Source organism: Podarcis pityusensis (genome assembly GCF_964106645.2).
Source record: "Podarcis pityusensis genome assembly, chromosome: 6".
In the NCBI taxonomy this organism is placed as follows: Eukaryota; Metazoa; Chordata; class Lepidosauria; order Squamata; family Lacertidae; genus Podarcis; species Podarcis pityusensis.
Window position 1 is genome coordinate 73469098 of NC_138030.1, and position 24032 is coordinate 73493129.

Below are 24032 nucleotides of genomic sequence, written 5' to 3' on the forward strand. Positions count from 1 at the left end.
AAGCAACTGAAATCAGGCCATTGTGGCAATGTCACAAATGCTGGGGGAAGCCGATGCTGACAAATGTCAATCATTATCATACAAATTGAACGCGGCACAGATACAGATGGAGGCTAGGCAAGTTGGACAGAGAACTGGAGAACTTATCTGTCCTGCTATACATTCCAGCCACCTTCTTGTTGTTGTTGTTTAGTTGTTTAGTTGTGTCTGACTCTTAGTGACCCCATGGACCAGAGCACACCAGGCACTTCTGTCTTCCACTGCCTCCCGCAGTTTGGTCAAACTCATGCTGGTAGCTTCGAGAACACTGTCCAACCATCTCATCCTCTGTCGTCCCCTTCTCCTTGTGCCCATCTTTCCCAACATCAGGGTCTTTTCTAGGGAGTCTTCTCTTCTCATGAGGTGGCCAAAGTATTGGAGTCTCAGCTTCAGGATCTGTCCTTCCAGTGAGCACTCAGGGCTGATTTGCTTAAGAATGGATAGATTTGATCTTCTTGCAGTCCATGTGCAAAAACCTACTTGGTATTAACGAACTCACTATCAGTGCATTGGAATGGACTTGAGTAAGTTCAAAGCCATCAGAGGACAAACCTGCGCAGCAATTTTTGTACATATCATTTTGATTCTGATCACATCAACTGTGACATCAACATCATCTTAAGATCAGGGTGTGTCAGCTTGGTGACAAAATGCAAGCCTTTGTGAGATAATCACACTTTGATTGTTTTTGTTTTAATAATGCAAATCACTTCACTTGCAAATCTGAAAGTTGCAGTGCAAAAATCTCTTTGGAAGATTGATTTGAATCCTCAGACTATGGCATAACTTTCTCAGAGCTCTATTTGAACTGCTTGCCATTCATCAACCTCACCTACAGCAACCTAGCTAAACCAAAGAACGTGGATTCAAGCCGCTTGGTCCCCATTAATTTCAGTGAGACTCAGTTGGTTTAAGGCCAAGCGCTTTGGTATTGCTGCATTGTGGGATTGGGCTTTGTGAAAGGACTATAATTCTTTGCCAGACCGTTGCCATGGATTATGGGGTTAAGCCTCCTGGCATTGTTGTGTGACTGCTGTCTTTTGGAGCACTACATTAATGTAATGAGTTTCAAGTGTGAAGAAATGACCCAACTAATAAGATAGCGTAAATCCTTTCTCCACAATGACTTTGTGTGTGTCATGCTTACAGCTGGGTCCACTCTTATCTCTGAGGAAAAGAAGAAAATCAAGAGCAGCGGTTCCCAATGGCACAGAAACCATGAAGGAGAAATGACTGAGAAGATTGTCCGTTACTGATAAACCAATTGAAGTGGTTAGTAGAGGAGAATGTAGCAATCATCCTGCCTGCAACAGGCAAAAACTTCACTTTCTTTCAGGTTAACTGAGCCTATGGGTTACAATAATATACCCAATTTTTTTATAATTCCATTTACACTACCAGTGTTACTACATCCACTTAAGTTATGTAAATAAAATGCTTACACAAGGACATTGTCAATAATGTTTGTGTGCGTTTCGCTTTTTAAAACTGGGGGCAATCAAATAGATTGTTACATAAAGAATAAAGTGGAAATCTGGATTTTCTTTTTTAAATATGACAGAGAACATGCATTTGAAGCTTTATTATATAAACAAACTTCTATTCAGATTAGCCTAAACTGCAGCTGAGGCTGTGACAATTGCCCCAATCATAAATAAAGGGTGCCAATTGTTTCAGTGGCTGTTTGTTTATCTATATTTTGGTGTGCTTATTGATAGCCAAGCACTTCTGACACCACTGAGCTGCTGACTTGATAGAAATGAATGTTCACGAACATTCCAAGTTCTCAAAGGACAACATTTCAAAAGAGCTTAAAAGCACTGTTTTGTGAGAGAACAATGGAACACATGCCTGTAACAAACTGAGACAGCAGAGCACTGAGACATTCCTAATAGTTAATGTAGGCTAAATCCTATATCCACTTAATCTGTGCTCAACAGAACTTATTTCTGAGCAGAGGACTGTACTCTGAAGTTACTAAAACTTTGGAAGGATCCATGACAAAGTTTTATACCTCTCCTGGAGAACCTTTGGTGTGTCTACCAACAATGCCTGACTTGTACTGACCTCCTGGCTGCATGGCTTGTAGGAGCAGGGAGTCAAGGGTATGGCTGCCTTTGACTGGTAAGGGAAGCTCACTTCCATTTGGTGCAAAGAAGAGAATTTGCACCTCCTGAACAGCTCTTCGAGGTCAAGTGATAAATCTGGACAGAAGGTTCAGCTTCTTCTTCTTTTTAGCTCAGATTCGATAATATTGTGCGGGGATGATGCTTGCAGCCACCGATGTTTCATGTGGTCAGGAGTGAGGTGTCGCACGTGGGGCACCATTGCTCCCCTGACTTTCCAGCACATCAGCGAATACTCTGAGGAGGGTAAATGTGGATTCTCTGGGGACAGTGGCGGACCTACATTGTTGACGGAGGGCTAATGGTTTCCACTTCTGGTTTAGGAGATCTTAGATGTTGGTTTAAACTCTTGCTTGCAGCAGCACGCTGAAACCAATTTGCACACGATACTTTCTGCACATGCGAAACATGTTATTGATGAAGACGTGTGGGGCAAAAGGCTGAGTAAGTATGGAAAGGGGTTCTGTGTTCAAAAAGGTCTGAGAGATACAGGCCTAAGTGACCCAAACCAAAAGCCAAGCATTAGCCAGAGAGAGTTGCCATATCTCCTGAATTTCCCAGACATATCTGGAATACTTCAGCTGGCAGCCTGTCTGGGAAAATCTGGATGTATGGCAGCCCATGGCAGCTGTGTCATTGTTGCCAATTTCCCATTAAAATAGCTCAAAAATAGCATTTTTTGTGCACTTTTGCCAAAAAAGTTCAACAACTTTGCCCCCCTCCTCATAAAAAAAGCTCAACAACAGGTTTTCACTTCCTGAACTCCAAGATTACATTTATTTAGCACATGGCTTGGCTGAGATCTAACTTTGATTGAAAGCTGGGAACAACCCAGTAATAGCCCTTTGACTTTCCTCGTAGCTCGAGATCTTCATAAAATGTCTGTACATTTCACAGGCAAATATTGACAATGCGATCCAACTGACTGAAAATGTTTGGTTTGCGCCAGATGTGTCGCGTGGTACGTCTTGGAAACATTAGCTAAAGGAGTGATTTGGGAACATAAAACGTTGGGTGGGTATGTTGACTTTGCTGAGCTGTTTGCATTATGTTCCTATCACGAGATGATGACATGAGAATTTTAACGATTAAAAATCTAAGCCAGGTATCTAATCTGCAGCACTTTAAAAATCAACACATCCTCACAGTGGAAAGATAAATCGTTTTAAAAAATTAAAACCTCCAAGGGAAAAAATCAGTATCCGTGTAGTTTGTTACAGGTGCTAAGATTTGTTAGGAGACCCCTATTCCTCTCACAGAGATAAAATTGCCAGAATTCTTAGGAAGAGGGATTGACTGTTCAACCCACACTGGAAAATGTAGTTTTCTGAAGGAAATAAGGATCTCCTAATCCCCGCGACGGGGTGAGCTCCCGTTGCTCGGTCCCTGCTCCTGCCAACCTAGTAGTTTGAAAGCACGTCAAAGTGCAAGTAGATAAATAGGTACTGCTCCAGAAGGGAAGGTAAACGGCGTTTCTGTGCGCTGCTCTGATTCGCCAGAAGCGGCTTAGTCATGCTGGCCACATGACCCAGAAGCTGCATACCGGCTCCCTCGGCCAATAAAGCGAGATGAGCGCCGCAACCCCAGAGTCGGCCACGACTGGACCTAATGGTCAGGGGTCCCTTTACCCTTTACCTTTAACAACTCTCAACATCCTTAACAAACTACACTTCCCAGGATTCTCTGGGGGACGGCATGGCTGTTTAAAGTGGTATTTTGTAGATGGAGCCATACTTCAACACTGCTAAATGGATAATGTTCTCCACCACCCCTGAGGCCCAATTAAGGTGCCCAGGAAAGACCATGTAACAATGAGGAAAATGGCTAGAGGGCTCAGAGATGAAATCAGGGGCAGCAGCTGCTGCTGCTGCAGCTGTTGCCCACCACCTGCACCCTGGGACAGTTGTCCCATTGTGTCTAATGGTAGGGCCAACCCTGAACATAGCAGACTATTGAGGTAATGAAGTGAGGAATCAACTGCTGTTGCTTCCAGTGATTGGTGCACCCCAATGTGCAATGTTTGGGCAAAGCTGGCTTTGAAATGTACATTAGTTTATAACCTACAGTATAGCATGTGTTGATTGACCGACTGACCAATGGATTGATTGGTGTTGTCTCTGTGTTAACAGATTTTTAATATCGTAGCACGCTAATGAAACGCAAAAACTTTGTAGAATTGTTCCTTCTTCAGCAAACAGAAACAAGAGTTGTAAGATCAGATACAAAAAAAGCCACAAAGCCAACATTTCCCCCGCCACGTTGCTACAGTGGCAGGATATGTTCCAGTCAGGGTTGCCATTTAGGGAGGGCAGGAAGCAGTAACCCAGAGGTGAGATCACCTGCGATTATTCTTCAGAAACACCCATATCTGGTGGGTAAGAGGTATAAGAAAGGAACCACAGTAAATGCCCTGACTTAAAATACATTGCTTATTTCCCCCACCCACCCAATTTATCTTGAATTTAACCCCAATGTTATCTCTGAAGCTTTCTTTGAACCTTATCACGTCTGCTGTAATCTTTCCTTCCCTCCCTCTACAGCAGATTTTCTGGCCCTCCAGATTTTGTTGGACTGTTGGACATGGTGGCTGAGTCCAATGGGAGTTGGGAGTCCAGGAACATCCAAAATACCACGGGTTCCTCATCCGTGCTCTACAGAAACTTTAAATGATGTCCCTTGTGTGAGGCACAAGTGCTACAAATCCAGCAGCAGTAAACAAGGAGCAAACAACTTCTCTGTACAGTGGTAAAGGTAAAGGGACCCCTGACCATTAGGTCCAGTGGTGACCGACTCGAGGGTTGCGACGCTCATCTCAATTTATTGGCCGAGGGAGCCGGCGTACAGCTTCCGGGTCATGTGGCCAGCATGACTAAGCTGCTTCTGGTGAACCAGAGCAGCGCACGGAAGCACCGTTTACCTTTCCGCCATTTATCTACTTGCACTTTGACGTGCTTTCGAACTGCTAGGTTGGCAGGAGCTGGGACCGAGCAACGGGAGCTCACCCCGTCGCGGGGATTCGAACCGCCGACCTTCTGATCAGCAAGTCCTAGGTTCTGTGGTTTAACCCACAGCACCACCCACATCCCTCTGTACAGTGGTACCTCGGGTTAAGTACTTAATTTGTTCCGGAGGTCTGTTCTTAACCTGAAACTGTTCTTAACCTGAAGCACCACTTTAGCTAATGGGGCCTCCTGCTGCTGCCGCACCGCCGGAGCACAATTTCTGTTCTCATCCTGAAGCAAAGTTCTTAACCTGAAGCACTATTTCTGGGTTAGCAGAGTCTGTAACCTGAAGTGTATGTAACCTGAAGCGTATGTAACCCGAGGTACCACTGTACTTTTTTCTTTCTTTCGGAGGGGATGTTAAATGCATAGTCAGTTTGCGTGCTCAGTCTGCAAAAGTTTTAGGCTTTAATTACGGAAATAAAACTTCTTCTTCTTTTTAGCAATCAAGTATTTTATACCCAAGGACCATCCTATGTTGCACATTCGCTAAACTTTGAAGTTTCTGTTAATTCTGGGGGAAATATTCAAAAGAAGAGCTTTTCAAGCCTAACAGTTGCATTAATTAGCATTGGAAGTAATAATATCATTTAATCATTTTTGCCTGTAATTCCTTAAAGGGGGGGGAGTGCTTTTTCTCTTGGCCTGAATTTTCCCTGTTAGCTCAGCCTGCAGAGACTGGGCTGTTCTCTTTCCTCACCAACACCTTCCTTTATTTCCTGTGTGATTTTCCATCCCATGCAATTTCTCTCTGTTGTGAGCCAATTTGCGGTGGCAAGACAGTTTAGGTGTCCTCAGCACTCCGTTTCCTTACAGGTTTAGCAATCTCTAGATTGATTTTGTGGCCGGTAAAGATAGCGTGATTGCTTCGTCGTCCGTTTGCCACCTCTCCTTTGATTCCAGCCCAACGGTGAGATGTTCTAAGAACATGTATTTCCTCCATGGTTTCTTCCCCAATCTGAGTTGCATCACTACGCTTCAAAGAGGATGGGATGCAGCCGTTGCCCATTGCCTTTTTGTTTTGCTGCCCTCGCGTCACCTTTTCTTCTAAACCCACTGGATTCTGTGCATTGCCTCTCTCCAGGGGTGGCTGAATCTATCCGTTTTGGTTTCTCACAGGTTCTAAATTTTCCACTTCTAAACTCAGTTCTCCACATCACGTTACAGTTTTGTTTTTTTTAAGTGGCTCTCATTTCCATTTTACCATAAATTTCTCCTAATGATAAACCTTCTTCTGCAGTTTTGCCTAATATGCACATTCTTGCAAAGTGACTTTGTCTTGCATGATGCATTTGTGCATATTATTTTCACTAAGAGATGCATTTGTACAGTTTGCCCTACTTAATTCACTCTTCAGTATATGCATTTTTGTACATATTACTTGACTGTAGTGTAGAACAACGTTGCAAAGTACCAAATTCGAGAAATGGCTGTGTATTGGTTTGTTTATTGTTTCAGAAAGTGAACTTAGCAGCATCACCTGCAAATGTGAACCGAATCAGATTTTCCCCCCATTCTTACTCCTCACTGCTCTTTTCCTTTAGCATCTGATCACTGGCTTTATTATTGACCCACATTCCACCCAAATAGGTATTAGTGCATTTCTCTGTTTTGTGAATGGTGTGTTGTGCTTTCATTTGGGCTTCTATCCTTTTGCCTTTTGAATGTCCATTTGATGTGTCATGTTTGAGAAACTCTTTCACAGAATGTGATTTACCGCACATGGCTGACAATTCCTCGTGACAGGTTTTCTTAAGACTCTTTCAGTGTCATCTACAAGTATAATTTAAGCTAGGAGACTTTTCTAAAGGCTGTTTATTTCTGCTCAAGCCGGAACTACTGAACTGGGTTACAGACTGAAGTTGGTGGAGCAGGGCCTCATTCACCGTAATGGACCGGCTTCCATGGGCACTAGCCATGTATTGGGGCCCCTGTAAATGTCTACCTCTTGACACCTGCCTAGAGCTGCAAAAACAGGGAGCTTTTGAAAGGAAGCTTGATGATTTGCACTCAGCGAGGTGAGTCATAAGTTGTGTAGCACAGGTCTGACCTGTGAATTGGCACCGCCAGGACAGGAAGTGCTAAACCAGCACATCCTCTGTTCTAAGTAAAAGGGGGGGGGGGGACACACCAGGACTTCACAACTGGTTTTGGTGTCTGTACCATGCACAGGCACTGGGTGCTGGAAAGCATGTGCCTGCATGATACAGTAAAGTCCCACTGAATTCAAGGTGTTTCTTCTGAATAAATATTCAAAGGACAAACACTGCACAATCATTTTAAATATTTCATTCAGTGAGCTGGTGTGCTATACCTGATGATAACCCTTCAGACGTCTCTCAACTGGGAACATGACTAAGTTTGAATCTATTAAATCTTTATATAACATTTTATTGATTTTCCAAAAATAACAAAAATAAAAAACAACAACAATACAAACAAAAACAAAAAACAAATGGACTTCCCTCTAATCCCTTCCTTGGTTCTATTAATTATCAAGATACTGTGTGTCCATTGTTAAATTTGTAACATATTTAAATCGCCTATTATCCATTCATAATAAAATCACAAGTAATCTTAAAGGTAAAGGTAAAGGGACCCCTGACCATTAGGTCCAGTCATGACCGACTCTGGGGTTGCGGCGCTCATCTCGCTTTATTGGCCGAGGGAGCGGGCATACAGCTTCCGGGTCATGTGGCCAGCATGACTAAGCCGCTTCTGGCGAACCAGAGCAGTGCACGGAAATACCGTTTACCTTCCTGCCGGAGCGGTACCTATTTATCTACTTGCACTTTCACATGCTTTCGAACTGCTAGGTGGGCAGGAGCTGAGACCGAGCAACGGAGCTCACCCCGTCGCAGGGATTCAAACCGCAACCTTCTGATCGGCAAGTCCTAGGCTCTGTGGTTTAACCCACAGCACCACCCATGTCCCACAAGTAATCTTAAAACCCTGCTAATGTATTAACCTGTGTACATTGCTTCTGTATATATACAAGTCTGTAATGATTTGGAAACTCTGGGCAATGGTATCCCATGCAGTAGGTCAGCTAGTTAAAGGATTGCCACTTGCACAATGGAACTTCCCCTCCTTCTCCCTCTAGATTAAGAGTCTCATGTTCTACCAGATGAGCTATCCAACATAGCTGCTGTGGCAAGCTAACATGATAACGCATGCTCATGTCTTCACGCTAAACCATGGTTTGGTTTAACGTGATGTGTGAAATCAGGCCTATATCTGACATGAAGACATAGTGGGCAACTATAAAGGAAACCTTGTCAGTCACCTTAGACAATTGGATTTAGCAACACATAGGAGTCAAATCCTAGGGACCGAGGTCCCTTCACACACACACCCCAATTGTTGTTGTTGTTTTGAGAGAGGGCCAGCCCCCGCAAAAAAGCTGATGGACACTGCCATTCAATTGGTGCATCTTGTGATTGATTATGTGAGTCAGGGCTTACCTGCCCACCCCTCCAATATTTTGTTCAAGTTGGCAACCCTGTAACAAGAGTGTGGGAAAAAGGCAGAGCAGGATGAGGGCATAGAAGTAGCAGTTAAGGTGAAAAATGGACACTGACCAACATCAAAACCACACAGGTGTTGGGTGGTGTGTGTGTTTTTCTGTCATTTGTTCAGCTGCTTTGTGTGAATTTCAAACCATATATGAAGGGAATGTTGCCTGCTGTCTTATTTCCAGTTCTGTATCTTGTGCATGCTACCCAGGGAGCAAAAATGGAGATTAAAACCCAAACGTTAACAGGTTCTTTTAATTTCCAGGTGCCCTCCTTGCCTTTCTTTTCATTGTACAGAAGAAACTAATTATCAGAATGCTGGGGCAGTTCCCCCCTGAAAGTGCTCCCTTTCTTAATTTTTTTACTGAAAGATTTTATGGCCAACACCAAGTTAATCTTTGTCAAGCAATGGGCAGTAAATATCCCTGCTAGATGTGTGCCTGACGTTTTTATAGATTCAGGCTTCCACAACCACCCCCAGCTTCCTATTTGCTCTCCGTGGCATTTATATGCATATAACGAACAGGTGTAATAAAAATTGATCAGATGAACTGGAGTCCAAACTAGATGAGATGCCAGGGGATGCAGGCTTATTTTCAAAAATAAAAATGAAATAAATTTGCCTTTCCCATGTGGTTGGGAAGCCAGCTGAGAGGGCCTGATTTTGACTGGCGGGTTCTGCACCCCCTCTCCCATGCTGCTGCTGGTCTTATCAGTTTCACAGCCCCCTGCAGGTGCGCTTCAGTAATAATAATAAAAAACAACGCAACTCTTGGAAGGCTGATCACTGGTATCCAGGTGTCTCGGATAACCCGGGCAACCCAGCACCAAGAGTGAAAGGCAAATTCTGGCCAACCGCAGCGGTGTCCATTCAGCCATCACTTTAGTTATCCCTTATATGGAAGAGAGTAGAAGCATGCCTTCAGGGACATGAGTGGGGCAGTGACTTAACTTCTGTTGACTTTCTGCCCAACTACCAGTTGGCAGCACCCACAACCTCGGACGACAAAGGTTGAGGGATCCAGTAGGATCCATTAAGCAGGCTGGAACCCTGTGCACCTGAGGGCTTGGTAGCGCTGACTGAGAAGCCGCTCACCGTTTAAATATTCCCTCAGTCCCCTGGAATACCTGACAACAGTGTTGCTGCTGTGGTGTTTGGGGAAATTAAAATGGCAGGTGGCTTTCCACATCTAGCTGCTGCTGCTGCCAAATGTGCCCGTGGCCAGGAGCAGGGGAAAATCATGGCATACTGCTGCCTGCAGAAAGTAGAAGGTGACGTGTACACATTTGGGAAGAAGAGTTTGGATTTGATATCCTGCTTTATCACTACCCAAAGGAGTCTCAAAGCGGCTAACATTCTCCTTTCCCTTCCTCCCCCACAACAAACACTCTGTGAGGTGAGTGAGGCTGAGAGACTTCAAAGAAGTGTGACTAGCCCAAGGTCACCCAGCAGCTGCATGTGGAGGAGCAGAGATGCGAACCCGGTTCACCAGATTACGAGGCTACCACTCCTAACCACTATACCACACTGGCTCTCAGAAGCTAACTGGAGCGGTGGTTGAATCTTACTTGAACTGTGGCTGTGTCCTCTATTGTATGGGATGGCAGCAGGACAACTAAGGGGGTGCAGGGCAAGTTGTATGTCTTTCATACATAGCTGTATCCTCCTTGGAGCTACTCCCCACCCACTCCCTGAGGCCGCCACTTCCTACTGGTTAAAGGTTGGGTGGACACTGGCCATGAAAGTGGACAGGAGAGCACCAATGTGGGCAAGGCCGGGACAAGGTCCCATCATAGGACATTTCTAGCCCTGCTCCAGAACCTGGAGCTGATCCAGAACGAGCCACATGTTTCGTATGGACAAACAGAGAAGCATGTGGCTCATTCTGGATCAGCTCCAGGTTCTGGAGCAGGGCTAGAAATGTCCTATGATAAGACCCTATTAAATTTTCTGTTTTACAATTTAGAATATTCATTTAAACAACTTTAAAATATCAACAACTTCCCTTCTTCTGTTTCCATGGTTCATTTTGCATATCATATATCCCTGCATATTTTACATAAACTAAACCATTCCGTATTCCATTTTTGCATCCATCAAAACTTATTTACACTGCTGAATTTACCTTAATGCTGCCAAAGTTTTCAAGCGTACACAATTCCCCCACATATATTCAGTAAACATTTTCCAATCTTCTCTAAACGTATGTCCTTCTTGTTCTCTTATTCTATATGTTAAGTCCACAAGGTTCACTTAGTCCATCAGCTTAAGTTGCCATTCTTCTTTAGTTGGGACCTAGCTCGTTTTCCATTTTGGGGCTAACAAAACACGGGCTGCAGTAGTGGCACACATAAATAACCTTTTTGGACACCTGGGAATTTCTGTCTAAATTATCCCCAACGAAAAGGACTCTGGTTGTTGTTTTTTTAAAGTACTTTTAAACATTTTTACCCAATTCATTATGGATTATTGTGGCCACATGCTTCTCTGAATACTCACCATCCTCTAGATAGATCAGCGTTTCCCAAACTTGGGTTTCCCGCTGTTTTTGGACTACAACTCCCATCATCCCTAGTTAGCAGGACCAGTGGTCAGGGATGACGGGAACTGCAGTCCAAAAACAGCTGGTTAGACCCGAGTTTGAAAAACACTGATCTAGATGGTATTGGCCTCTAAGCCCCATCAGCCCCAGACATCCAACATGACCAAGGGTCAGAGATTATAGTTGTACAGGATGCTTCACAAGATGGGCCATTCCCCAGATCCAACAGGCTCTTCTTAGGTTCTTAAGGCTGCCATAACACATTTTAAAGTAAAGCAATACACCCATTGCCATCTAAATAGGCCCCATCTCCTGTAAGACCGTTAAGTCTGGAGTCTGAAATTCCCCAGTTGTACCAGTGAGCCAGGAGACCTGGGTTCAGATCCTGACTCAGCTATAAAAAGCTTGTTGGGTGTCTGTCAGTCTGACCCAGGGGTCAGCAAACTTTTTCAGCAGGGGGCCAGTCCACTGTCCCTCAGACCTTGTGGGGGGCCGGACTATATTTTTTGGCGGGGGGGATGAACGAATTCCTATGCCCCACAAATAACCCAGAGATGCATTTTAAATAAAAGGACACATTCTACTCATGTAAAAACACGCTGATTCCCGGACAGTCTGTGGGCCAGATTTAGAAGGCGATTGGGCCGTATCTGGCCCCCGGGCCTTAGTTTGCCTACTCATGGTCTGACCTAACCTACCTCACAGGGTTATTCTGGTGGGGAAGCAAGGGGAAGGGGCAGGAGCCATCCAGAGCTCCTTGGAGGAAGTGTGGGGGTGGAGTGGGGAATGAAAAATTTTAACGCTAGCAAAATAAATAATCATTCCATTTTCTGTCAGGATCAAATGATAACATCGGCAAGCAGGGGGTGGTTTCTTTGTTGCCCATTCTTTCCCTCCGCTCTTCTGTTCCTCCCCTTCCCCATCCCATCTCGCGCGTTTCAAATCAATCAGGTGAAATCCACCTTGTTCTCCCGTGCCCTGAATCATGATAGCTGAGCACACTCGATAGGTAATTTAATCACCGCTGGCGTGAATGAACACAAGCTCAAATTAGCTCCTGAAAGGGTTAGTCTTTCTGAGATAGCTCTGCTTTTCCACTCTTGTGTGGCCACAGAGCTTCACCAACTGGCTAGCTGGAGGGGCCATAAAAAATTCAGTGAGAGACATAAAGGTGTGCACAGCCGTTGTCTCCTCTTACCTTTTCCTTCAGTTACTCTGGCAGACAAAAGGTATGGAACCCGCTTCATGAATAATGAGTCACATAATATAGGCGATGCATTTTTAATGCAACCAAGTAATAACATTAAGGAAGATATTTGCAATCTTCAAATTTCACACTGTAACAGCCTCAATAATTTGTTCTGATTCCTACCTGCCTAGATTATTACGATATTTCCCACCCCAGCACCGTTTTTCACTGCAAAAAGGTTATTTTTAAACAGCAGTTTTGCGTGTGACTTATTTTTGCCTGTCAGGGTGCAATAATACCGACTTCTAACATTCCTCCTGCTTAACTGCAGCTGATATTTCAACGTAGTTCTGTTGTGATTGAGGTTTTAACATTGTTTTGTTGACTTGGTCTTATTGTGTTGTTTTGCTGGGGTTTCCTTTTCGTTTTGTTTGTTTGGTATTTCCACACGAAAGGGCAATACATAAATTCTTTTAATAAACAATGAAAATAGAGATACTCACCTGCATTGCAAAGAGATGACCCAGTAAACTACATCCAAAAGTGGCGAAAAAAGTGACCATGTGCCATAATTGCATTGAAAGGTTACCACATGAATTCAATTTTTAAAATGTCTCACATCATGGACTTTAATATTTGGGGGCACAGAGAGAGTGTTGACCTGAATCCACACTAGGTGTTTGGTGTGGTTAAGATTTTAATGCAAACCTACCTAATTCAAACTTTCCTAAACACTATACAGTATGTTCCAAAACACAGCTGCACTTCTCTGAATTTTTTGGTGCAGTTTTCCAACCAAATAAAGTGTTTGTGTGTGTGTGATAGGGGAAAGTATGTATTGAAATGCATATATTCATGAAAATGATATATAAAATGTATTATATTTGGGGAAATAGCTTGCAAAAAGACAGTGTCTTATCAGGCAGAGTTGTATAAAAATGTGTTTATTAAGATAAATGTGTTTTTTAAATGCTGGTGAAATTTATATCAAAAGGCAGACTTGTGCAGATAGCTGGAGAACTGAACTTGAGACTGCAAAAATGAGAAATGGAAAATTGACAGATTTGTCCATCCTAAATCCATAAACTTTTCCTTTAGGAGTGTGGCACATTCTGACAAGCCATGTAGCCAGAGCTTGCAGACAGCTGGAGGTTTTCATGTAGAGAAGGACCTTTATTTAAACAATTTTTTTATCAGTAACAGTGTGAACACCAGTTTTCATCCCAAGCCCCTACAGAACGAGGCAGCCATAGTTCTCAAAAGGAGAACCATGTCATTTAGTGCCTTAGGACAACACAACTGGAAGTGCAGAATTATAGCAAGAAAGGAGCAGGTGGTTTGAATAGGTCACAGGCATGGGCAAATTCAGCCCTCCGGCTGTTTTGGGACTACAATTCCCATCATCCCTGACCATTGGTCCTGTTAGCTAGGGATGATGGGAGTTGTAGTCCTGAAACAGCTGGAGGGCCGAATTTGCCTATGCCTGGAATAGGATTTTGTTGCATTTTCCTTTATGTTGAGTTGACTATCCGTACTGCCCTCCAAATGCAGAAAACCTGTGCTGGTTTTGTGGATATCCTGAGTGTACAGCTCCAAGACCTGGGGGCAGGAGTTATGTGTGTTCAAAGCCCCATATTTAGAGGAATCTTATAGTATGGCCCTCCTGAAAGTGTACTGTTTCAGAATGCCTAGGGAGGTGATGGGAGTGAATATTTCACATCAGGAAAACTTATTCGCACTAACCTGTCGTGGGGGACTAGAGGGCAGGCTAGACTTAGATCCCTGACAGGCTAGCTTTCCACAAGCTGGGCACATTGAAATATTCCATCTCCCACAGAACTCCCAGGCATTTTTTAAAAAAACACACACAATGGTATAACTTTATTATTACAGAACCAGAAGCTTTCTTTTTCTCTCATGTGCCTTGTCTTTTGGATTGTAAGTCTGAAGGCAGGAACTGTCTTGATACTGCTCTCTGTCTGCTGGTCTACTTAGCACCTGATGTTGCACAGTCCCTGGTTATTACTTCACACAAGATCTCCTGGCTATCCCAGTTAACAGAACCCCATTTCAACACTCCAAGCCTGATACTTTGGCAACCTATCACAGGGTTTCGCAAACTTGGGTCTCTAGCTGTTTTTGGACTACAACTCCCATCATCCCTAGCTAGCAGAACCAGTGGTCAAGGATGATAGGAATTGTAGTCCAAAAACAGCTAAAGACCCAAGTTTGGGAAGCCCAGATCTATTATAAAAATGAACTATGTCTTGAACGAGCAAGGTGGGACTATTCAGACTCTCCTAGTTAAATGGATTTATTACACTAAATTCAGAACTGCTAATTATTCATCATGATTTAAAACAAAACAAAACAAAGAAACGCCTAGAGGTTCTGCTAGGAATGAAATGAGCTAGGCCGCAGGTGGGCAACCAGATATTATTGGACTGCAGTTCCCATCTGTCCTGGTCAGCAGTGCCAATGGCCAGGGATGATGGGCATTATATTCCAGCTAAATCTGGGGGCCACAGGTCTGCATCCCTGAACTTGACCGTCTCCTCTTAGGTGTGACCAGTGATCATCCCCAGTCCTAAACAACTCAGCATTCATTTCTCTGAGCTTTCCACATGCTAAGCCAAAGAAAGTCAAAAGTGTGGGTGTAAATCCAGCCCTTCTCTGAACCCTGTGCTTCTTTAGGTCTCTTTTCTCGTTCTCAAAAAATGTGTCACATCCTGGTAATATGATGAAATAGCTTCCTTCGCATGCTCTCTAAGCCTGTATAATTGCCACGTAGGTTACATTCGCACAGCTTGCGGAGGAGATCAAAAGACTGCAACCCTACACCAATTTACCAGAGAGTAAGCCCCTACTGAAGCCAACGGGACTTGCTTCTGAATAGGCGTGTATCAGGTTGCACCCTAGAAAAAGAATCTGCTTATCTATGATCCTGCTCAGTCAAGACCGTGCTGGCTGATTATTATTTTTTTGTATCATGTGCAATATAAACTCCTGTCCAGGCAGTGACTGCATTGTCGAGGAGGAGGGCACTGCTGTGGGGGAATCAGATTGTTTTGCAGTGCAGCTGTCCATACCTTTGTACTGTTTGGCACTATATTGGTGTGTGTGTATATATATATATATATATATATATATATATATATATATATATATATGGTGCACAGGCTGATAGGATTCCAACTCTGGCACTGATTTGACATGAATATGCCTGTCAAAGTGTGGCCTTAAAGTGACACCTTTTTGGCTGATTTGCGCTTTGTCTGTCTTCCTCCAAGCTTCAGTGTTCTGTCTTGTTTTTTGTCTGATCGTACAGCGAGCTTTGTTAACTGATTTGCTGTAATTCCTACACCGTTGGGGAAAATAACTCCATTGATTTGTGGACCCGATTTCCAAGTAAATTCAACTAGAATCCCACCTCTGGTTTGGTTAATACGTCCTGTTGAAATAAATACTGCTTCTGAGGATCCTCGGGACTTTATTAATTTAAAACATTATTCCAATAAATATGCATCAATGAACATAAGACACACTGTAAAATCTAAATAAAGGCATTTACAATCCTATCTATAAAGTAAAAACAGATTCTTCCCCCACCCCCGCCCACAATGAGGTATGCACAGGATTAGTTAAGGCAAATTCATACTATAACAAACTGATACTAATTCATGGGTCCTTCCAGGCATGAGACCATCTGAGAGCATATAACCTAAATATTCAGTCCAGAGTAACAGGAGCTCCTCAGCTATTTCTCACCTACTGGTTATCTAATCACAGAATGCCAATGACATTTAAAAGCAAAAATCTGTCCTCATCCCTTATTTCTGCCCTCTTCAACAATTTTTAATAATAAGGCTCTTTCTTATTGGCTCTTCCCAACAGGTGCAAAGGAAAAGCCATACATGCACTACAAAAAAACCAGGACATAAAGTAGGTAGACTGAAATTCTTGGATAGGAGCATTGTGTTGTCCTAAAAGTTGCAAATCCCTGGCGTGAAGGGAGCTACTGGAGATTAACACTTGGCCTGGGTGTGCAACGAAGACTAAAAATTAGAGATGATATCTTGGTGAAACACATATGGGCAGCATGTGGGGAATGCCGGACTCTGCACAACATCTAAATGCTGACCTCCAACTTATTCAGGCATTCTCAACCAGGACTAGGCAAGGTTGGCTGAAGTAGACAAGGGGTTCTTTCCCTCAGTTGGAAAAATGTATCGGGCCACAATTCAATACTCTTAAATTTGGAGCCTAGGACCAGTTAGCTGGGAGCAATCCTAGGAAGCTGCCTAATAGGAGCTCTATAAACTCTGAAAAAGGCAGGACCTTGAGGGTCCAGGTCCAATTAATCGATGAAAACCAGTCGCAAGTTGTTAAACGGTAGAAAATCAAATACAGTCACTCTCTCTCCTTTGTCAAGCTGCTCAGTGTGTTGACCATGTAAACTCAGGTAGTTTAGATTTCCCAGATAAAAAATAACTTTCAGGAAATCAAAGGTTAGCAGGGAAATTCATTTTTTAAAGGACTTTCTGGTTCATAGGCACCAGTAGCTTATGTATACAAAGACTTTGGGGGCTTTAAGGCGGTGGGGTGCGCATGTTATTTTTCCAGTGTTTAATTTTAAAGGAAGAGACACAGAGTGGGGAAAAAAGACTTCACCCCACCTTACTTCAGCCTTGGCGTTCCATTTTCATTCCAAGACCTTTCGGTGAAGTTCTACAAAATGCTGGCCAGTCTGCTCTGGCTTCCTGTTTAGTGAGAACATGGCAGGAAGTGGCCAGACAAGAGAGGCAGGGGCAGGAAGAGGGCAGCCCACCAAGGGAGGAGGAAAAGTCTGTTGACATAGTGTTTTTGGGGGTTCCCTGGGTTCCCTCCCCCTCCCCGCCCAGATTCTGCATGGCTCTCATTTCAGACCATGTTGCGTCTCTCGGTGCCTCCGCAAATCCACTTTTCTCTGGAAGCCTTTGCCACACAGATCGCAGCCAAAGGGCTTGAAGCCCGTGTGCTTCCGACTATGGGTGATGAGGTTGGAACTCTGGCTGAAGGCTTTGCCGCACACCTGGCACTTGTGGGGCTTCTCACCTGCGGATTACAAAAGGATGGGCACAAAGTTACAACAACGTAGCACCCTTAACAAACCAGCTTGAAAAGTCCAATAGAAAATGCAGAATTGGACAAAATGACAGGAAGGATTCGAAACCTGCGGGACCAGAGATTTACAGAAGATTGGAAGAAGTATATGAATTATTTGAAGAGCAACTGTAATCAACAAATTACGCTAGTAGGACTACAAGGAGTTTTGTAAGGAGAAATATACGAAGTGTTACAAAATAGGAAAAGCTAGAGATATTGGTTATGAGTTTGAAATGTAATAGGGAAGATAAGAAATGCATACTGAGAGATTAGATTGGAAAATTTTCAGACAGGATTGATGGAAGTCAAAAATTTGAATAAGATGTAAAAGTATGTTTAATTACTGTTGAAAATGATATGTTAAAAAAACTAATAAAAAATTATATATATAAAGAAAATGGCACCCCCAGATATCCAATACGAGTGGGTGACTCGGAATAAATACTAAGGATAGCATAGGGCTGCCATATGTCTGGACATTCCTAGGATTTCAAAAGGCAGACATCTGGAGGTGAATTTCCAAAAGGCAGCGCTTTGTACTGGATCTTAGGCAAGTCAATTGGAGAATCGTGTTTTTGTAAAGAAACAAAAAAATAAACAAATCTTCAACTCAACAACTTTGGGGTTTGTCTAAAAAAAGCTGAACAACTTTCGGGGTGCCCTGGTTTTTACTTTTTGAAATATGGCAACCCTAGGATAGCATCCTTAAGATCCTTCTCAAGTTTTGTGCTGATTTTAATCGCCCTAGTTTAGGACAAGTACCAGCCACTCTCTGACAAGGCACAACTGGAAGAAGAAGACAAGGGAGCTCTCACATTACCCTTTCAGGTAACTCAGAGCTTGGCAATGATGTCAGAGGGTGCAGCCCCTAAACAGCCAGCTCAATGCGGATCTCAGCTCTCAGACTTAGGAAGCTATCCTTTTCTTCCCTAAAGCATCCTTGGCAAACTACTGATCAGAGTTCCCTTGAAAACCTTTGGAGGAGAAGATTTCCACCCTCTTCCCCTAAGCAGCTCGTTCTTCATTGCTCACCTCCTCTTCAGATGAAAAGAGCATTTCAGTAGCCCCAGTCTCGATGCAGTCGGATCGTTCGTTTCTATTTCCAATTGCACAAATAATTTCCTCTCCCAAACATGCACACAGAGAGTGGCCCTCATTGCTCACTAAGCCAGTATGCATGTCTGGAAAGTGGAAGAACCTGATTTTAAAATCCGGGCGCTGCCCTCGTCCTAACCACAGAAGGCCTTTTTCTTTCACTGCCTCCTTCCCTGTCTCTGAAATGTTAATGGTCACGCTTCCTGGGGAAATAATTGTGCAGCCATTTGTTCTTACACGTTGCGAGGTTTTGCTGAGGGGCATCTAGTTTTCCATCAACACACGCTCAAAATAAGTGGAGTAGACTAGCGCACTTTGAAACCATGACAAGCAATTGGTTTCTAAAAACCAATAAAAGTTCACAAAAATGGGGCAGGACATGGGTGGAGAATGGAGTTAGCAATGCGGAGATGGACAATATCAGTGACGCTCTTGCAATCAGATTGCACATGGAAACTCACAACAGCAGTGACCATGAATTGCATTTTCCAAGGTGTAATATGCGGCGTTTTTTCACATCAGCCATACAGAATGACATAAAGCTTTGGAACAAAAGGCTGTCTCAGAACTGGGTGAATGGACATTAAAATGGCAATTTAAGCAAGTGCGAAGTCATGCAGAAATCCTTATTTCATATATACGTCAATGGGATTTAAGCTGGCACTGAGTGAAAAGAGATCTTGCATTTGTGGTGGGTGGCCAAATGAAAATGTTGATCCAGTGTGGTACTGCTGTGAAAAAGGCAGATTCCATGTTGGGAATCATTAGGATACGATGGAACCACCTACACAATGCCTTTACACAAAACTATGGTGCAACCACTCTTATAATACAGTGTACAGCTGATATTTTAGAGCTGGAAAAGAGCAGCCAAAGTATCAGGGGGCTGGAGCAACTTCCCTAGGAGAAACAGGTTTGGGGTTTTTTAGCCTAGAAAAACTGTGAGTGACAGGCAGGACGGTGAACAGAGAGACCATTTTCTCCCTCTCTGAAAAGTACTAGAATGGGGATTATCTGATGAAGCTAAATTGTTGAATAGTAGAGTTTGCTACCACAAGATGTAGTGCTGGACCAACGTAGACATTCTTAAAAAGGGATTAAGCGTATTCATGGTGAATAAGGCTCTCAATGGCCACTAACCATAATGGTTTTGCATCGCATCCAATAACTGAGGCAACATGCCTCTGAATATCAGTTGCCAAACAGCAAATGGCAGGAGAGGCCTATTGCCCTCACCTCCTGCTTGCGGGCCTTCCATAGTCATCTGGTTGGCCATTGTAGGAAACAGGTGTCGGACTCTATAGATCTCTGCAAAGCTCTCCTTCTGTTTTTTATTCGCATGGGGGATAATATCTTTGTTATTTACTCCCACTTCAGTGGATACAGAAGGCTGCTGGGTCAGAAGACATACCCCCTGAGAAAAGCTCCATTTAAATCTGCAGTATGTTTTGTTTGTCTTTCTCCTAACAGTTTTCCGCAGCTATTCAATCTGCGTTTTTGTTTTGTTTCCATGTTCCCCAGAAACTCAAAATCGTGGTGCCTTGCCTACCACTGAAAATAGCCCTCAAGCAGTTCGATTGGAAAAACTCAATAATACACAAGAGAGCTCCAGAGCAAGTATCAAGACTGACTGTTTGGATCTGCATCCTCCAACTTTCTGGCTGGGCCTACCATTAGGCAGAACAAAATGCAGGCAGCAAATGCTAGGGCGCAGGGATTGGTAGCGACGTCAGCTGAATTCTATACACATGCAATGGGGAGGGCGCCATCTTGTTTCTCGCCTCAGGAGTGTGGGTAGAAATAACAATACAAAGGGAAAATTGACATTCATTGCTCCAGTGCTTTCCCCCCCACCCCAGGGTACGCAGGGGTAGACATACCCCTAAACATTTTGTGAATCTAAGTTTGGCCTCATTGAGGGGCAGTACAGTGGTACCTCTGGTTAAGAACTTAATTCATTCCAGAGGTCAGTTCTTAACCTGAAACTGTTCTTAACCTGAAGCACCACTTTAGCTGATGGGGCCTCCCGCTGCTGCCGCGCCGTTGCCGCCGCGCAATTTCTGTTCTCATCCTGAAGCAAAGTTCTTAACTTGAGGTAATATTTCTGGGTTAGCGGAGTCTGTAACCTGAAGCGTCTATAACCTGAAGTGTCTGTAACCCAAGATACGACTGTATTTCAATATGAGTAGGAAAATGAGAGTACCCCTAAGCATTTTTTTAGGGAGGGAAGCACTGCATTGCTCTGTCCAGCGGCTCTTTCTGCCCCTGGCATGTGGCCCTCAGAATGTTGCATAGAAAGGAATGTGGCCCTCACATAGAAAAATATTTGCCACCTCCTCTGCTTTAAAGGAAGAGCTGAAGAGGGCTTGCGTGTCTGTCTTTCTAAAACTACTTGTACCTTGGAGAGACAAAAAATAAATTTGCCAGCTAGTCCACCCTGCTTTCCCGGCATCACTCTGGAGGAAACCAGTGGATAAAAAGAAGTTTAGAATGTTAAAATCGAGATGTGGAAATATGGAAATAACAACGAGAGGCAGGATTGAGATTTGGAGATGTGCTTCAAGGTCCAAACTATGGGAAGTCCCAAAAATTAATAATTCTAATTTGGAAGATAATTTGATCTTTGTTATTTTAGTTTTTTATTTTTATTGGATTATTATTTGATATGCTAAATTGGATGTTTTTTAATTGGAAAATTAATAAAAACAATTTAACAAAAAAAGAAACCAGCGGATAAAGATGTCCATTTATCCCAACAGCAGGGGGTGGGAGGTGGATTGATATTTGTTTGTTTGTTTGATTGATTGATTCTGGGAGGCCAAGAGGGAGGTAGCGATTCTCACCTGTATGGATGAAAGTGTGCTTCTTCATGTCGGATTTCTGGTGAAATCTCTTCCCACAGTACTGGCATGGATAAGGCCGGGTGTCTGAGTGGATGAGAAGATGGGTAGACAACGTGGAGGACCTCTTGAAGCTCTTACCGCAGATCTTACAATCAAAGCTGCGCTCCTGCCGAGAGAAAGCAGGACCTTCATGTAGATGCACCATCTTCTTCATTTAATGCGTTTAGAATATCTGTTCATAGCTAACCACTTGCATAGAAGCAGCTTTCAAAATGAAATCTGATAATTGATTTCCCCCCCTTTGGTTTGAGAAGATTGACGTCCCACTTAAAGGCGCTTACATAAAATAATATAAAATTCACAAGGAAAAAACACTTTGGAATAATACAATTATATCAAAACCAGAAGTTCTGAAAGCAGATATCCAGTAATTTAAAAATACATTTATGGGTATTCTTGCCTAAACAAAACTGAGAATTATTCAAAATAATTCAGATATACGGTGGCCATTTGCTTTGTCGCAAAATATAGATCCCATAGTGACTGCATTGGATGGGGGGTGGGGCGGAAATGGCTGAAGTTGCCTCCTCCTTCAAACCTGGGACTTTACTTATATTTCATTATATTGAAATGTTCTGTTTTATCATGTAGTTTTCCCCTGAACCATGAAAACATCCCCAAACCACTCTGGAGATACTGAGAATTGAACCAGGAAACATCTGCATGGGATACTTGTGTTCCACAGGTTTTACATGTGCATTACAGAAAGAGTTACATTTTGTGATGAAAAGCCTTTAGTGTTCATCCTTCCAGCTCCAATTTTTAAAAGCACCTAGAGTTCTCAGGCAAGTGTCTTTTCGTTACCAGGGTCAAGAAAATCTATGTACATTTCTTTCCCACTCCAACTGCACCATACATTTAAAGTGCACCCAACACACATGACGACCCCCTCCCAGAGTCAGAATTCCTATAACTTTTGACAAACTACAGTTTCCAGGATTCTTTAGCGGATGTAATCTGCTTTAAATATGTGTTGGATATGCTTTAAACTTACGGTATATATCTGCTGTCCTCGTCCCCCACAGCACTTCAACAGTGTTGAAGAAAAGGTGAAGCTTTTGAAGGGTGCATAATTTGGGTTTGGGGACAAGAACTCTTTAAAAAAAAAAAATTCTTTTATTTTGCTTTAAACAAATACAGATAAATATAAAGAACCAAAATTACAAAAGAAAAATCCTTAATAATGGAAAAAGCTAAAAAAACTACAAAAAATATCAAAGTACATGGCATAGAGCATAAGTCATTATAGGAAAGAAAAAAGAAAAAGGAAAGGAGGAGGGGGAGGGGGGAGGGGGGAGGGGGGAGAGGAAAATGAGCCAAAACACAAGAAGGCTCGTCTATTGTATGCTTTCGTCAAGGTCACAACAGATCATTATTCTAACTCTTTTAAAGGTAAAGGGACCCCTGACCACTAGGTCCAGTCGTGGCTGACTCTGGGCTTGCGGCACTCATCTCGCTTTACTGGCCGAGGAAGGAGGCGTACAGCTTCCCAGTCATGTAGCCAGCATGACTAAGCCGCTTCTGGTGAACCAGAGCAGCACACGGAAACACCGTTTACCTTCCCGCCGGAGTGGTACCTATTTATCTACTTGCACTTTGACGTGCTTTCGAACTGCTAGGTTGACAGGAGCTGGGACCAAACAACGGGAGCTCACCCCGTTGCAGGGATTTGAACCACCGACCTTCTGATTGGCAAGTCCTAGGCTCTGTGGTTTAACCCACAGCGCCACCCGCGTCCCTTCTAACTCTTTTATTCGTACTCTAATGCATGGCAGGAGTGGGGAAGGAAGAGAGATTTACTTAGATTTATTGCAGTGGTATTAATGCTTCTCCAAATCTAGATCGCAAAACCCTCAAACTTCACTTTTGTGTTCCAGGATCTCTAATAATTTTAAGAAGGGAAATTTACGCGGGCACAAAACCCCACACATACACTAAGTAGAAGAATAGAAGCATAATCACCTGACCCCCACCCCACTTACTATTCCCCCTTCCCCCCTCTCTTGTCTTCCTAATATTTTTAACCAATCAATGAGCCAAGAACTTATACACTGACCACTAATAATGAACCACATGTTGTAGATATTACTCCACATTTATTATGCTATTTTTATGATAGACAAATGACATGAGAAAACTTGGTATACTTATTTGTATAACATTATTCTTGTTTTTAAAACCCAATAAAAAGTTATTTAAAAGAAAGAAAGGCAAATTTGATGGAAGTTTGTGTGTGTGTGTGTGTGTGTGTGTGTGTACGCGTGCATATGGGTTTGTTGTGCAGGGCGGGGAAGGTTGCAACAAAAACATATGAAATATCACTGTTTCGTCTTTTTGGTGAGCACCTTTCAGGTTGGTTGTAGGATTGTAATCAGGATTAATCCCCACCAGCCCTGCATGATAACCCACACACCTTTCCCTGGCAAGGAGACTGCTAGTCCCATTAATCTGTCACTCTGGGCTCATTTATACTGT

General features: G+C 43.2%; 1 protein-coding gene across 4 annotated transcripts in view; it reads right to left on the minus strand.

The window, feature by feature from the left end:
• Positions 1–15884: 15884 nt before the first annotated feature.
• GFI1 (growth factor independent 1 transcriptional repressor) overlaps positions 15885–24032 on the minus strand; it is a 38625-nt gene continuing 30477 nt past the window's right edge. For all 4 annotated transcript variants that reach the window (XM_081008748.1, XM_081008749.1, XM_081008751.1 and 1 more), the window contains exons 7-8: positions 21498–21663; positions 15885–17508 (exon numbers count right to left, since the gene is read on the minus strand). In XM_081008748.1, the coding sequence (XP_080864874.1) occupies positions 17330–17508; positions 21498–21663 (345 nt within the window). In that variant the 3' untranslated portion in view covers positions 15885–17329. The remainder of the gene's footprint in view (positions 17509–21497; positions 21664–24032) is intronic.